General features: G+C 40.5%; 1 protein-coding gene across 2 annotated transcripts in view; it reads right to left on the reverse strand.

Annotated features, from left to right (window-relative positions):
* LOC135483278 (ras-specific guanine nucleotide-releasing factor 2-like) overlaps nt 1-17816 on the reverse strand; it is a 64318-nt gene that overhangs the window by 13987 nt on the left and 32515 nt on the right. For both annotated transcript variants that reach the window (XM_064764007.1, XM_064764008.1), the window contains 8 exons: nt 13359-13561; nt 12908-13107; nt 10865-10930; nt 9828-10625; nt 9478-9601; nt 4570-4605; nt 2194-2297; nt 1071-1127 (listed from right to left, as the gene is read on the reverse strand). In XM_064764007.1, the coding sequence (XP_064620077.1) occupies nt 1071-1127; nt 2194-2297; nt 4570-4605; nt 9478-9601; nt 9828-10625; nt 10865-10930; nt 12908-13107; nt 13359-13561 (1588 nt within the window). The remainder of the gene's footprint in view (nt 1-1070; nt 1128-2193; nt 2298-4569; nt 4606-9477; nt 9602-9827; nt 10626-10864; nt 10931-12907; nt 13108-13358; nt 13562-17816) is intronic.

A 17816-nucleotide genomic window follows, 5' to 3' on the forward strand; every position in this document is an offset into this window, starting at 1 on the left:
CAGAACTTGTGAAAAATGTACTACTATTCATTATGATGGACAGTGTTTGAGGTCCAGTGCAGTTCAGGTCCATGTGCGATGTCTGGCCATGCACTGGGCATGCATATATGCATGCATTACATCATAGCTGCTGCCTGTCTAAGAGTATGAAACTACCAATTAAATCATCTGTAGCTGTAACAAAGTGCAATTTCCAAATGATAAAGTATAATGTGATTGAATGATACTAAAGTTTACGTGTATACCAGTTTCCGAAAAGCCCTTTTATAACCAAGTCCTTTTGAAATTTTTCAAAGGTACATCAAGTGACTTAATCACTGTTGACAGTATTTGAAAGGGAAAGAACTGAGCAATGTTACAACTAAGGTCAGAACAGCAACTGGAAAGTAAGGCGCTTCAGAGCGCACTGCACAGAAGCAATATTTATCGCAGGAACAATCAGACATTGCTGCAACATGCGATGGATATCAAACCGTCTGATTTTATCGGAGATCCCAGTGACTTTGATTTTACCCGCAGACATTTGTGACCTTTCGTCGCTCACTGCAGTGATATTTATCACATGTTGCTGCTATTAAGATTGCTTGTCTGCAGTGCGCTTAGGGTTCTACCCGGGGCCATGCAGGTATTGGTTCCACTTGAATGCCACAAGTCATGTTAGTAAGACTGACCATCTACCCAAAGAAAACCATAGGAAAAAAATCAGAACTTTGAAAAGCTCCAGTATGACAGTCTATTACGACTTCAAGCAATTTTGAAAGGCTTCAATAGCATAACATACAGTCCAAATCACAATTGACATCCGTCCTGCATCGCATCAGTAACGAGTTGCGCGCCTATGACGCACCAGTGACACGCTCATCTCTTAATGTTTCATGTATATTACGCTGGGTGAAAATGGTGCACCAATGACGTGATTTACTGGATGTCAATTGTGATTAGGACTGGAATGCCCAAAGATGACATGAACTTCATATGAAATTGTGCCTTGTTTGGCTGATTTTAGGGCAGATGGTCTGAGTAACCGTCAATGACAATAAGCTGGATGCAAAAAAATGTTGGCTAAGTACCAGTACTGGCCACGGAGAGCCGACCATGTTGGTTACCAAAGATGGTTAACGAGGACCCTGTAAGAGGTATATTCATACTCATAAATCAGCAGATTGCTGTCGTAAGGAGAACTGGCATTTTAATCAGACATATAGGCCTAAGGTACAAAATGCATAGCCCACCACCAAATTTATGAAATGCAGAGTAGTTCTTGTAGACCACCACCCAAGGATTACCTTTTGGCTTAGGAGGAAGAGCACTATCTTCAATAAACAAACAGAAGAGGTTAGAAATGCCTACCAACAAGCCAGAAGAGCTGTCCTCTGAAGCACCAGTAGGCCAGATACCCTGAGTATTTGATTTCTACATCTACAAAGCTTCTTTGCCCCTATCAATTTGGGTCACACACAGACACTATTAAGCGTAAAGACGGTCCTTCAAATGGAGATCTGCCTTTGAAAGAGTGCCAAAGTGCAATAGCTTTCATTTGAAAGACAACCTTATTTTTAGCCTTTCGTTGTGCAGTCGTACCAAAAATCTCTCAGGCATTCTAACAAACTGGATGAAATCAATCAAACGTTAACATCTAGCATACTAAAAATATGTGTTCTATAAAGCAAGTGCGAGTGCATCTTTAAATTCTTCAGGGGTTAACATCTAGTGTATGAAATGTTTGTGTTCATCTATGAAGCAAGTGCCAGTGCCATCTTTCAATTCTAAGTAAATTACATCTAATCATCAAGCATCCCAGAGAGCTACAATGTATCACCAAACTTTCTACAAATGCTACTACACTGATTAACCAGAAATATTTGTAAAACGTCAACAAAAGCATTTCAATTCTAGACTGCAGAAAAGAAAGACATCATGATAATTCAACTGATTACAAAGATTGTAACATTAGTTCTTGTTTGAGTAAATCTCAGCCAAAATTGGATCTTCTCATTGCCCATGGGGAAAGTCTGTCAGCATCCATCATTGCTCAAAGGTCCAGTCACAATTACCCCTCTCATGAAAATATTCAGCCCGCAACATAAAGGGGGTTATGGAATTGGGCATCTAGCACACATTGTAAAATGCCCAAGATTGGCTGAACTTCACTCCAGTTTCAAAACCTCCGTCCGAGGCTATCGTCATATTTACCTGCGCTGTTGAACCTTCCAATTCCTCTCGGATGACCTGACGGAGGATTGCTAGCCCCAGCCGTCGCAATCGCAAATGCTGACGCAGCAGCTGTGGAACTTGACCTTTTATGGAGAAATAGACAAGGTGAGTTCGCATCGTTTATGAGAATCAGATATAACAACAGGTAAAGAGCAAGGAGCAGATCAACAATCCAACCCTTTTAGCCCTATATTGACCAACCAAGCAACTGCTTTTTATAGCTTACACTATAAGCACCTCAAATCATAGAAATGGACTGAGGTATTGATGATTGTATTTCTTATGAATTCAGTGGCTAAAATCTTCTTTTGGTACTGATACACCCCCCCCCCCCCCCCCAACAGCTTGACCCCCATTCTTGGGATAACCAACTGAACTGCCTCATCTTGGTGACTTTTTGGGACAAACTACCCCTTTTACATCAACACTTTACACGTAATAGTTCAATGTTGCATGGCTTTATATCAGATACCTACCAAAAATATAACATGGGAATGGTTGATAATAGTAATGGTGTAAAGGTTAGTGAAATAGATCTGATAGATTGTCTAGCGAAAGAGTTCAAGTTGCTAAAAGAACTATTCAAATTATTTAAAAGTTCAAGTAACTAAAAACTGCAAGAATCACCCTGTCTGTGAATTAATTTGGCACATTGGATGCATTAGATGCACCAGGGGGTATTCAACAAATGAAATATCAACAACTCAATACAAAGAGAGAAGCAGAAGATGTACCTTAATCGGCAATAGAAACATTCCAAATTCACGTGAAATATCCAATAGTATGGACTCATTTAATATACCTACCGACAAACAAACTGTGTAACCAGCTGGAGTCCCTTAAAAGTCACTCAGGGCTATCAATTCACTGCATTCCCAACTCTTAAATCTAGGTTTTACCAGAGTTTAACGAGTTACCATACTCTTCTTTTTTAGATTGTTCAACTGACTCAAAGAGATATACTGCATGCAACTTAGTGAACGATAGCAGCTCGTTCAATCAAGTAATAGGGCGACACAAAGATAGACTACTCATGGCATTACCGACCACTGACAACGCAACAAGTTCAGTAGTGCAGCGGCTGTTATCGTCTTTCTTACGTCAGCCATGTCATCTTTGATTCATGATTATATCAGTCATGCCATTTTCGATTCTTACACACAACGGTGGCATCATGACATAATGTCAGCAACATCCCAGCACTGGATATTGCTACATTCTAAACTCATCTTCGTGCCACCCTATTATCAAGTAGTGGAAGAATGAATGGTAAAAAGTGCAAGCAAAGGAAAATGTATGCGGGTAAACCCTATTAATGGCTCAAGGCATCAAACTGGCCATTTTAGTATGATGGAGTTCTGGTGACAATGCATGTTCTTGTAAACTCAGATAATAGCCTATACCTTCGTTGACATCAGATAATGGACCCGAAACTTTCCTTTAACTTAAAATACCTGCACCAAAACATGAGACGATGATTTCAGGAATTTGATGCAATCCAGACGATCGTCATTCCACTTGTTCAGTCATAACCCATAAAGTGAGCAGTCATGCACAGAATCCCTGATCTACAACAGAAATACAGCTCAATGATATTGAATGATAAAAATAGTAATTCTGTTGTAAACATGATCATGAAATGGAGGGGTTGGGATAGATAGGATTTGGCAATACTGCCTCATGCATCATTCAAACTGTCATTATTCTCAGCAAAGAATCATTGCTCATCCAAATATGAGAAAGACTAAGAATCTGCCCAAGGTTGAGAGGTTAGGGGTTCTGTTATTAGGGTTTCATGGGCGGCATTCATAGGAAACTATGCCGTGATTCACATGCTTTTCGATGCATTCCCGACACATTCCTGATACCTTACGGGCAAAAAAGTAGTGTCGGTGTTCTTGACAAATGAAAGGAAGAGAGCTCACAGGACTTAAACACAATTCTTTACCAATTGAGTTGCTGACAAGAGTAGTGTCACCATTGTGATAAGAATCATGCATTAAAAGTGTATTTGCGTCCTTAGCGCACTCTGCCCTTGAAAATTCTCATGAAAGATAGCAACACTGTCTATCTGTTCATGTCAACAACTGATTCTTTTCAAAAGTGCGCTTATGTCCTGTGTCCTTCAGATATTTCTTCCATGTACATTGCTGCAGAGAGACTTGGTATCAAGTCATCGACGGAACCTGTTTGGTAACGTGTCAAGAATGTGTAGGAATGTCTCGCATGCTCGGGAATGTGTCTTGAATTGATGGATCACCGCAAGTGCTGGAAACTGCAACATTGTAACCAGAACTCCCACCATATTAATTGCCATAGGAATGAAAATAAAAACTGGCGTGAAATGTATTCTACCTTCTTGCATTCAATTGGGCTAGCTGCGTCATGAGACTGTAAGAGTGAGAGGCACTGCATGTTTACCACATGTTACCATAGTTACAAGCACGTGAAGCTACCAGGATGGGAAGCTCAGTAATAAGACACTACGTCCAATTGCAAAGTGAGGTTATCTATCGGAACTTGTTGTTCAGTGCAACTTATTGCTTTTGGTTACTGGCACCAATTATGCCTCAAGAAAGAACTCCTTTCAATGTATCAAAACTTCTGAGTGGTTTTGCCGTCCCACATATTCCTACTCTTTTAAATAACTGCATAGGCCAGCCCAGGCTGCATTTTGACTCAATCCAAGATGTCTATTGAAATCCAAAATGGACTAGAAACAAATGGTGAGAGAATGACAACTGGTAATAAACTCACTTTGCAAGGATAAAGAGAACAAACAAAGGTAGAGCAGTCACTCAAGTTTCAAACAGAACCATAAGAAATTATCAGAATCTACTCAAATAACACAAATACAGGATGAACTCTTTTGCACTTATTTTGGATTTGGTCTGATGTCAGTGTTAGAATCAATGCAAGAATGTACAAATTGCATCAATAGAAGTCATGCAACTTCACCGTAAGCAAGAATTAATAAAGAATCTTCATCAATACTTGCCATAAGACAAAAGGTTAGTTTGGTTACTTTCAATTGCACAGAATACATGTAGTAGGGCTCTGCGATACCAGTGATATTACCTGATCAATGACAAAGTGGTGCAAACATGCCATCTGAGGAGTACAAGCCATGACCAAAAAGATCTGACATTCGAACCACAGTGCGTCATTACAATGAGTTTCTGACTTAGTGTCTGCTTGGTTTTGTTTGTTCTTTCCTGGTGAATACGATGTACACATCCGACAAGACTGACTGGACGTAAAGCAGTTAGACGAGGTTGGAAATTGAGGGACCACGATCTTGGTATCCACATCATATCTCACAAAACCCATATTGCTACTTACACACAATGCCAAAATCATGACGAAGGAGCTATTTTTGTATCCCTCATCTCAGTTGTGATTCTTAAACCAACTTCTGATAAGAGTTAAAATACGATTGTGGATGTCAAGACTGGGTTGGATTAGGTGTCTACAAACTTGAGCACGAACAGACACTGAGTGCATTGGTGCTTATGTTTCAGTTAGATTATGTTAGTAAGGACAATTGGGGTACCAGAGCTACGTTATCTATCGATGATAAAGTGTATAACCTGAGGTCTCAATTGTAAATTCAATGTGGGAAAGAGTGTGTGTTCATGTTGTTTGAAAGGTCTCTGTATGTTTCCAAAACTGACCGCAGATGCGGAACCTGGTCTCAAGCCCTTGGTTGTCAAGGCAACAAGTGTTTAACCTGTTGCTATGAATTATCCCAAAGGCAATGAAAGCTATTCTTAAAGGATGAATATCTCAACATAACGCCTGGCCGGCACCTTTGAAGCCTGCCGAGTTCCTAGATGGCAATGTGAATGACCACAAACATCCTACCAACAGTTTGTGTTTACTTCTGGATGCATATCATAGCAGAGTCTGTGATTATCATAAATGGCGGCCCAGCATTATCTCACGAGATTCCTCTTTTAACGTCTGCAGCCAGTTCTACTACAAACTAAACTAAGTGGAAGAGATTTTGAGCTTGAGACTCTTTCTGACATGACTGAAAGATTCCTAAAGGTCAAATTACGAATATACGCATGCACAAACGTCCTGGTGAATGGGCAACCTCTTTGAAATCAATAAGTCATGCCACTAGATGATACAAGTTAGCAAGCTGGTTGCCTCCTAACTGATCGAGATATTATTTGGTGTCATTTTGTCTTTCAACATTTTTCTCCCAGAATTGTCCAACTTTCATGCAATGAAAAGTAATGGTCTCAGTGGTGAGTGAAACGCAAATGGCAATAGAGAATGTTAATTGGCATTGGTAATTTTGATGTTATGTTTATGATTCAGGGGACCAAATATGTGAAATCACAAAATGACACAATACCAGTACGCCACAATTGACTTCGCCACTTGACTCAATGAACAACTGGACAAGAGTACGTTTCAGGATAGAGTAGTTCTGACCCCAATTAAACTGTTATACAATCCATCAACTATGATCTAACACAAAATATGCAGGAGATGTGACGATGCATTTCAAACCACTACATCTGCCTACCGGTGTTTTCGCCCGTACCAATGCACCTCACATCTGAAATCATGATAGCAGTTTGAAGCACAGCGTCGGAGCTTTCAATTTTGACCCAGGAGCAAGTTAAATAAACTCCAGTATAATAATCAAACTAATTACTAATTACTAACATTGACAAGTAATCATTGATTACGGAGGTAAGAAATGATCAATTTGCCAGAGACACAAGCCATTGGCCAAAATTGCCAAGCACCCTATGATAACCATCTCATTGAAGTTCTTTTTCGGACCGGCTGATCAAATTTGAGGGGAACAGCATAGAATTTATTCCTCAGATGACTGTGGAGGGTCAGTTTCCCAACTTGCCGTGAATCAGGCCAGCCCCTAAACTTACTGAGCTGGACTGCTCGAGCAGGAATACCCTGGGAAACAAGTACGTCTTTTGGCCAGTTTTAACTATGATGCACGCTTTCTCCTGGGCTAGGCCAGCTCGGTGAGTTAGGGAAGCAATCAGAATACACACAGTAAGATGGGAAACTGAGGTTCCAGGATGACCATTAAATTTAGCAGAACAGGTAAGGAGCTAGACTGTCTTGTTTTCTCAGTGACAGCGGTGCATGGCAAAATTGGCCTAGGGAAATGATTGAAGAGAAAGAGAAAATCATACACCAAATTAAATGCTTCGTGTCAGCTATAAGCAAGGACGATTCAAAAGGCCAAGTTTTTCTGTTGTTAAGGTAGACTTAACACAATGACTACACTAGAAACAGAGAGATTATAGCAAGAAAGAGAAGAAGCTGGCAACAGACAAGACCTTCGGAAAGCAATGGCAATTTTTTATGAGGCTTGGCATCAAGCAATACTTTTCAGGTTCTGTTAAGAACATGCTGAGAACAATATGCATTGTAAAATGACCATTGTCTCATCTACTGACCTGTAACAAAATGCCACTCAAGCACACATTTTGCCCATTTGGACAGTATGATATGATCATGGACAATTAAAGGTAAAGCTCAAGCACATACATTTCAATATTTTCAACTAAATTTACTTGACAATATGGGACTCAAGTATTGATAAGCTAAAAAGGTCTCTCATTTCCGAGAGTAATGTATGAGTTAGGTTTGTCATTTTTATGAGCAGAACTGAAAGAAAAGTCATGGAGTTAAAAAGAAGAAAAGAAGAAAAGTTCTAGCATAAAGTAAGAGGACATTACAGATAGATTATAATAGAGAAATGCCCTACTATACTCATCAATGACCTGAACCATGTCTGAAGATACTTTGACATCAAAATGGCACTTGAGATTCAAAATGTCAGAAAGCAACTTATTTCTTATATCTTCTGTCTATATAGACTAAGAAAGTTTCTAGATATAATGTCTTTTGGAAATAATTTGGTTATCTATCAAAATATAATTTTCTGAAACTCAAATATGATTCATGTCACTTTCCAATGAAATATGGTACACATGGGCGACTGAATTGAGATCAACATATAATTGCCTTTGCTTGAGTAGCCACTTATACTAGATATCATGAAAAAGTGCCATTGCCCCCCCCAAAAAACGAAAAAATGGCTGAGAAAAGTCATCAGATACAACCTTTTCTTCAAAGGCATGCAGTCTGACACCCATGAGCACTGCTGATCAGCTTTCCTTTCTAGCTATTTTCTGAATTCAGTCGCCCGTCTGCCCAGCTAAAAATGTGACTAAAATGTGAAGAATGGTGCAGGTGTGTTTGATTACTAGACCAAGATTCAATCAAGTCTTGAAGGCCCTGGGGTGTGGGGATAACAGTGTGTTTGTGATGTCTAGGTGGTGTAACAGATCACCCTTTAGGACCATGACCCATCAGAAAATTTCAAATTCCATATGAAGGTTAAAAAGACAACATCAGAACATTTTAATTGTGACAACTTTTCAGGCACATTGCCCTTTTGTAGTGAGCAAAATATCAAATGAACAGCACGGCCCATGGCGATCATAAGTTTTGAAACTGACAGCAATATGGGACATTGTGGTGATCCTATAAGTATTTGGAATTGTCTTGTGTACTGGTGCAAAATATTGTGTATACTTGTGTGTATATCTGTGCAATTCCAGGAAAAGCAGTTTAGGGTGCAGCAACTGGAGGCGCCACCCACAGTTACCATGGTAACAATCCAACAAATCAGACAAATGCTTCATAAGGTCCAGCACATCAAGAACAGAGGGACACCCCTGCCGTGGGGCAACCACGGAACAGACATCAACTGAGGGGGGGTCTTGGTGGCAACTTTACATAGGACACTAAGACAGGTCATTTAGGGTCTTGGTATAGACATTGATACATGACAGAGCTGAGCCTTGGTATAGTAGATCAAAGAGAGGATAACAGAATAGTCCCGAGGTGGGTTCCAAGGAAGACATGATACTAGGCTAGTCACTTAGGGTCATGGTACCAATGGAATATAGTCGACAGCATGGGATATATAGAGAAACAAGATAAGCATTGATACCTGATCACCATGATTACATGGTTGCCATGGAAACATGTTGCCCAGGGAACATGGTAACCACCTAAATCATGTTTCCATAGAGACATGATGGTAAAGAAAACATGGTTTCCAGTATGACATGGTACTATGAAAACATGATTCAAAGGAAACGCAGACACATGATTATTAAAGTAGCACCAAAGAAATGTTGCAAACAAGGGATAAAAATAGTACAGAAACAAAATAACAGCATGAATGGTTAAAGACTGTACCTTCTCTTCGATGCCCTTGATGATGTGACCACCGCACCAGCCTTTGCCGTCGGTGGTGAACCTTCCGCCACAGCAAAGCTCCCCCTGGGTGAGAATGTACTAACACTGTCAATCTCGGGTTTACCTGAAACAAGTGCAAGTGCATCAAGTCCTGTCATTAGCCAAGAATATCATTGGTCAACTGATATGATATTGGCAGAGAGTTGTCTGCTGTCCTTGGTCCCACCACAATGAAAATAACCTGGTAACCAAGATTTTTTATAGAATGTAGCCTCAAACTGTCATACAACACTGCAACACAGCGTCATCAAAACAGAATAATTTGGTCTGGAAACTGAAACCATACGTACTTGATCCTCTCCTGACTGAGGCAATATTAATACTCGGTGATGAGAAACTGTAACTGATGGGTGATGGTGCCCTCTTTAGTTTGGGACTTCCACACGGTGACTTGATAACTGCAGGTACGGTGATGCTCGGAGATGATGCCCTGCATGGAGATATACTTCGAATAGGTGACGGAGTGCCCCGGACAGGGGATGAAGCGCGACGTAACTTGGGGCTAGCAACCGGTGATAATGTCTGTGTGACGTCCAGACTGGCTGGGATCTTAATGGGAGGTACGTCAATCAACTTCTTTGGTTTCATATCCACCTTGTTTGGATTCTTGATGGCTGATTTCATTGGGGTGATAGCCGGTGTTGACACAGGACTACTGCTGGCTGGGGAGCCAGGGGTTAAAGTGTCTGAGCTAGGTGCAGAGCTGAGAGTTGTCAATGGGCTTGGTCCTACGCCACCATTGTCAGGTTCAATGAACAAATCGACAGGCGAATCATCAGGAGAATCCATGACCAGGTCCGCAGCCGGTGCAGGATCAGTTGAGGATTCACCGGCTTCTGGCTCACTGAAAGTGATCGTTGTCGTACTCTCCGTCACATCAGCGTCCTCTGTAGTGATGATTGGCGGAGGGGAACTGGGCTGGTCAGCAGCTGCGATAGTAACAGCTTCAACGACGTCAGCATCAGTGACCACCATGTCAGAGAGAGTTTCACAAGAGGCAATTGGTGCCAACTTGGTCTTTGGTGGGTGTAACTCATCCAGTGAGTCGATCCGCGAGTCGATCTTTTCTCTTGAGTGCTGTTTTTCATCTGAAGATGGAGAAGAATAAAGGAAGCAATTACAAAGAAGACTTATGAAATAACCGTTGTGAAAGAAAATTTGGAGCAAAACTAACCATCTCGATATCTATCTAAGAGTTATGAGTCTGATTCACTGCCAAGATTACTCGTGGCCTCTGGCAAAACACCGCACACTGTTCTAGCAGCCATTGATCAGTTCTAAAGAATGGAGATTATCTCAATTTCAGAATTATATGATCTATACTTACATGGTGGCAGAGAGCCATGATCCACAGAGCCTGAGCCATGACCTTTCGTGCCGCCAGGTCCATGATCTGCGTAAAGTAAATAGAGTGAGGGAATAAGGTGACACAAACACCTTTGTCGACAAGGATGGAAATTGGCCATAGACATCAGGCTAATAACAGATAGCATATCCCCTTAATTTCATGTCCAAATTTGACACTTCTTAATTTCACATGGCCGTGAAAGGCACAGTGGGTAATAAATAATGTAGTGGAACTTCCAAAAGTGAAGCTTACATTTTTGAAGTAGGCCTCAAATGATTCTGAATTTTGAGCCTGTGGACTTCGATTATATTGGAAGGCAATAGAACTTGCTAAGTTGGTGCGACTGCCACTTGATATGTGTTAATAACATGAATAATTGGTATTTTTAAACTAAACCATTTACTTGTACACAAACAGTATCTGAACATGAACATGCAACACTGAATGAACCACACATCACATATTCATATTTACTGTGCAAGCCAGCAACATACATTTGCATTGGTACCTCCTCGGAAGCTCTTGGGTAAGAGGGGAACACAATTAAAGGAGAACTTGCCAGAGAAGTCTAAAGGCTAAAATTGTCATAAAAGTCTCACTGGAGTATTCAACTACATCAGATACCATTTCTATACAATTTTGATGCCTGTCATACTCAACGTTTCTGTGGCAACTCCCCCTTTAACATCCTAGATATATAGCAGCCACAGATCAAAGAGTTATAAGACCTGATTCCAATGGGGCCTTTCCCGCTGCAGTCGATGCTGCAGGTAAACTACACTCAGCCACAGTGGGTATTTGGTTACTCAAATTACCAATTACAGTGGAACCCCAGTTGGCGACCACCCCGGTAATGCGACCACCCTGCTATGACGAGAGCAGCGAGGAAACACCCCAGTCATCAGATCTTTACAAAGTATTTTGACTGGGCAGCCGATGTTTCGGCCAAAAACTACCATATCAGATAGGCTCAGTGTTCATCAGAAGTAAATGCCCTTAATTTCCTTTGAGTTTAAAACTCTTTGCTCGAAATCTTACACAAAGTGAAACAAACTGTAGAAATAAGTGGTAATATCATCTGGAGTCGGGTGTAATTTACTTCTGATCAACACTGTAAAACTACTGTACCAAAACTACAGTACATGTCTTGCTTGATGTTGAGTCACAATGTTACTCTGAATTGCAAGGAAGAGTACAACAGAAAACACACAGGTGTCCAACAATTTCATCAGAGTACATTCAAAAGTAACATGCATTATCACACGCAACATCTGATGGAGTGAAACGTTTACAGACAAGTTTTGAAGTGTAATGTTCCACATGTCAAGGCATGTTACTTAAGGATGGTACAGCACATTAGGCATATCACGATATCGCATCTGCTGACAGGTTCAAAATGTTCTGGTACAGTAGCAATCATCGAAACAACAACCACACCGCAGACATCAACATTTCCATAGCCTGACCACGCAGGTTGGGACAACATAGGACTGCCACAACAGCCGCGAGAAACTGCGCTAGGTTTTGTTTGTAATAGACTGAATACCAGGAGAGGGAAGCAAAGTTAAATAATCGTAATCAACTCGCAATGACTATTGCTATGAGGCATTTTTCGAAAAATTTAGGCAAACTAATGACTCAATTAATCTCTATTTTTTATAAAACTTGAAATAAATGTAAGGATTTTAAGGCGACAGCTATTAAGCAAAATGAATGTGATAGCTCATCACAACACCAAAAGTCTTTCATACTCAAATATATAACATCAAATGAATTCCAAATTTCATTTAGTGAGTTTACTTCATCAAGATGATTATTCGCACAGTGACAGTTTTATACCCACATCACAGTAGAACAAACTAATGCTAACACAAGCCGGGACAAACAAGCCAACTACTACTTTGTCTCACTTTGTGAGAGACCAGAAGGTTCTTCAGGAAAATGAAATAGACACCTCTCCTCGTAAACAACCCACATGCAAACAAACAATCCATCGGCACAACTCCATTTATTGAGGCTTACATCTGCGGAAATGGCTGTTCTTCCCGTCCAGGTGACTGACCTCCCCCGTCACCTCGATTTTCATCATACCTGTGCTAATACGTCGCGCCTTTTCAGGCTGCGGTTTGATAAGAAGTTTAGAGTTTGGTGGACTCTGGCTAAAAGTCATGCCGGAGGGCGGGCTCGATGAGTGGAACACTTCTGAATGGTGCTCAAACGCCCTGGAAAAAAAAGATCACATCATTATCCTGTCAACGCTTTGAAAGATCATGATACACAATTCACCAAATGATGGTCTAAAACTTAGCTCCATATGAACTAGATTTCGTGCCCCTCCCACCCCATTACACACGTTATACTTCCAGGTTTAATAGAAACTCAGAAAGATCTACTGCTGACCTAATAATGTACATTGATGCATTAGAAGCAGCTGTAGAAGACTTCTTCACTGCCTTTGTATCATACAACTTACGGTGGCACCGATATAGTGCTGTATCTCTTGTGGTCCAAGTTGCCATACTCCGGGTTGATGACGACGCGCCTGAGCGCTTCAAGAACATGGCGTCCCGTCGTGAACACGCGGTAGGTCAGGAGGAATGTGTTGAGAAAGTCAATGCTGAGGAAACGGAGATCGGTCAGCCGCTCGAGGAGTCGCTCTGTCGACGCATGGCGAATCTGTAATGTTCAGTAGGGAACAATAACATTTGTTTCATTACCAGATCATTGTTACTTCTCCTGTTCTGGATGGATACTTACCATAGACGAACTTAACTAACTGAAACAGACTTTGCACTGCTTTTAGCGAGAAAACATTTCATACAACCTAACTGGGTTAGAGCACTGATACAACCCTGGTTATTGGCACAAACACTGCCTTTATGATATCACACTAATCTGCTAAGACAATTCAATGCCCTGATCGTTTTTACTCAATTGGAACCCAATACACATCTTAAAGCGGTATTTTGAGAAGGCCTATAGCATTATCCTTGGAATCTATTGATATTAGTATCAAATCTCACACCATACAATAGTCCCAATATCTCTTGTATTTGCAAGTCAATGCAAGTATTGGGAATTCTTCGGACCATGATTTTTCTACGAGAACTACTGCTGAACGCAAAGGTTCAGACAAGACCCGCCCCCTGAGAAAAAGAACAAGGTGCACAAGGAGTTAGTCTTTGTTAATCATTTGTTTTCAAGGTCAATTCTTGGTATTGGCATTTACTGCTCATCTGTTCAAATATCAAAGTGAGATCATGCACACCTCCACACACAAACTAACTCCCCCTCACCAATAGTTCTTTGCTCCTTGGAACAATAACATCTAAATTGCCTGTAATCAAACATACCACACCAGATTCATATTCCATATCATACACAGAATCATTCAAAGATCATTTGTTAATAAACAGCTGTGTGTTTTGTGATTCAAAACAAGCCTGCATCAGAAATGTCAATGTTGATTAATCCAAATTTGTATTAGTGACGTTTGCTGAAAACGATTTATCACCCCAGTTCTAAATGTCATCCTCCATGAAAGAATAGAAGAAAGAAGATGTGTTAAAATGCAACATCAGACCAAACAAAATGACAATAACACCATTAATCACAAAGTAATAAGTTCACATCGATTTTGAAGAATTGAAAGAGAAGGGTCAAAAACCGTCCATACCTCTTTTAAGCTGTAAGATAGCTGCCTGGTATGGAAAGTTTCTGATGAATAACACAACTGCTCAATACTCTAACCTCATCAACCTAAGTCCAAGTGATTATGTACTATGAAATCATAACAGAGGTTAAGCCTGAACATGAGGTCATGACAATCAGACCACTTGGTGTCACCAACCCATTACCCATCCAAACAGAACATCTTGAATGGCATCGAACGACTGTGTATCGTATAAATCTTTGAATTGAATATTCAGAACCACACTTAGATTGGTGAAACAAGAGTATTCTAAGACTGTTCCAAATAACAGAAGCTGACAACCTTCCATAAAGCAACAACCAGACAGCTGAGCATTGGGGACAGAAACAATATGTATAGATATCGAGTAAACCAACATGCAATACATCATAGCAGTCTCACGAGGGGAGAACAACACCACTTGTCCATAACGTTATTATCAGGTTTTGGTGCTTATACTTTTGGCTACAGACATGCAAACTCTAACCAGCATCACAAAAATCATAGCACAGCAATCTGCTTCCCACAGGATAAAGCGACTGTAATGAAGCTGACATCATTATCACTAGGACAGGCTCAAAACGGAGATCTCTCAAACGCAAAACCATCTACAATGCAATCATTTTCGCTTAGAAAGTAAACTTCAGAAGACAAACAAACAAACAGGAGATGAGTGTTAGATTTGTTAACCCTTGCTACCGAACTTGCTGACTGATACACGTCATAGTTTCACCACCTAGTTAAGGTGTTCAACAACTAGGTTTAACTATCTGCTCAGAGATGAGTGAAATAGTTAAACCATTGTCAATTGCTGTTCAAACTATCAAACATGAGTCAATGCCTCAAAGCAGCATATGAATATCACATAGCATAGTATTAATGCAGCAGTAAGATTAAACCAATATTTGTTCCCATTGAGAGCATGGCATATTGAAGTTAATGCGCATGTTGCGTGGAACTGAGTGCACTGAGAATGACAAGGTTATATTACACAGTTATTGATTGGATTATGAATCAATAGCAAAACTTCTCCCAGGATTTAACCCTTTTTGAAGGCACATCATAACAAGCAATTGTTTTCCAGTGTTGCTTTGATGGATGCCCTTCTGCCTAGACTGGACTGCTGACTGTGGACTGCTGTCTGACCTTGAGTCAGTCAGCTTTTCACAGTTAACAAACAGGAATAGGAAGGACCCATAGTTGTCAACAACCATACACAAGCTTTCTATTGACTACACATAAGCACACTCAGTCTGCCACAAACTGCTCAACCAGCATCACACAAATCATTCATCATTCACATGCAACCAAAATAATCATGAAGAATTTGTTGAAATCAACAGCTTGTATGTGTGTTTATCTGGTAGAGAGAAGAGGGAACAGAACCATTTCTGGAGGATCTATCCAAATATTGCGCGGCTCAAGAAAAGGATTATCAAGGTGATGATAATACCATCACTTGTCAGATATCTTGAACCAAGTTACCAGTCTCACAGGTTCTTCTCCTAGTACTAATAAAGACAAGCAGTCCAGCTTACTGCTGTGAAGATTCTCTAGAAATGTTCTGCATACTTTTTGATGGCAAGTGTTTAAAACGTTTAGCATTACTTAATGTTACATTTGTCTAACAAAACAGAGGTGTCATCATTTGAAACAGAGGTGCCATCACTTCAAAACAGAGGTTGCCATCATTTGGAACAGAGGTTGCCATCATGAGAAACAGAGGTTGCCATCATTGGAACAGAGGTTGCCATCATTTGGAACAGAGGTTGCCATCATTTAGAACAGAGGTTGCCATCATGAGAAACAGAGGTTGCCATCATTGGAACAGAGGTTGCCATCATGAGAAACAGAGGGTGCCATCATTTGGAACAGAGGGAGCCATCATGAATGTCAAGGGTATTAAGCACAGGGAGATGAAGAGACAGGGGTGGAGGAAGCCCATTTAGGACTATGTGACACATTCTCATCATAAATGGAGGGAATATTGAGTAACTGGCATGCATATACAATCAGAGACTGAAGGATAATGTTATTGCAATCCTGTGATGCCCAAATATTCCATCATTTAGAGAGATTTGGAAGAAGAGACTGTAAATGGCCTGGCTGGCGCAGAGGTCCAGTGCATGTCACAAAAGATAGAATTTAAGATGCCATTTCAGTTTTTCTGTTGCCAAACACTATCCTCAGTCTTTAAATTAAGGATATGTCAGATTTCAGCAAATAGTAGGGGAAGCTGCCGAAACCTTTGAATCTGTCACATAATCCAAAATGGGGTCACTTGAAACTGGAATGGAACATGGAGTTATGACAGGCTGAAATTTAGCCTCAAATTGTTATATGCATATAAAAATTCTTATATGCATAAAATGGTTTATCTTATTCCACCATATGACACTAAATTGTTTGTTAACAAGTAAGTGGTAAAAAATAAACAGGATCATTTTGAAAGTCTGAAGAAAATGTGTGCTTAATTTAGTGGGAATGTGCATTGGAATAGCTACTTTTAGTGTGGAAGTGATGCACAATCATGCAAAGTAGTCATCAGTAGAATTCTTTGTGACAAAGTTTGCTCCATGCAAAAGCACATCAGGAGCATATGACCATAAAATATTGATTAGTAGAGAAAGTTAGTTTGTTAGTCAAAGAAATATTCATATATGACTGAATACCAGTGAGAATTGTTCATCTATCATACCCAGAATGAAATACACATTGCGTCCATCAATCAGAGGTTCAACTCTTGTCTACTGGTAAGAACACCGAGTGAACTTTGAGTTTCAAAAGTCACTCATTAGAGAAGTTACAGTCTTCGAACTCATTGGCAATAGGGAGAGGTATTCTAGAGAGACTATCTAGTATTTCACCAGCCTGTCATATGCAGGGTGTCCAAAACATGTCCCAACAAATCCCAGACTTGGAAGGATGGACTGGAGCTCCACCCAGCCATACTATGAAACCATGAAGGGAGATTTTCATAGCTGGACAGAGCTCAGTTCTCCCACAAGAATGGTCAGTGATCTGCTGGCAACATTTTTTGGGCCACCCCTAGCCAGTTGGAGGCACACATTTAACAGAGCACAGTTGGCTACACCGTTGTATGAAACCTCGCCTACCTGAGGCACCTTGCAAGAGTTCAGGGTACGTGTGAATTTGATGTCAATATCGTCGTGGAACAACTTTGCATCTAACCTGTGGAAATGCAACACTTAAAGTTTTAAAACTTGACCAGTAGCTCCA

This window comes from Lineus longissimus, chromosome 2 (assembly GCF_910592395.1).
Source record: "Lineus longissimus chromosome 2, tnLinLong1.2, whole genome shotgun sequence".
NCBI lineage: Eukaryota > Metazoa > Nemertea > Pilidiophora > Heteronemertea > Lineidae > Lineus > Lineus longissimus.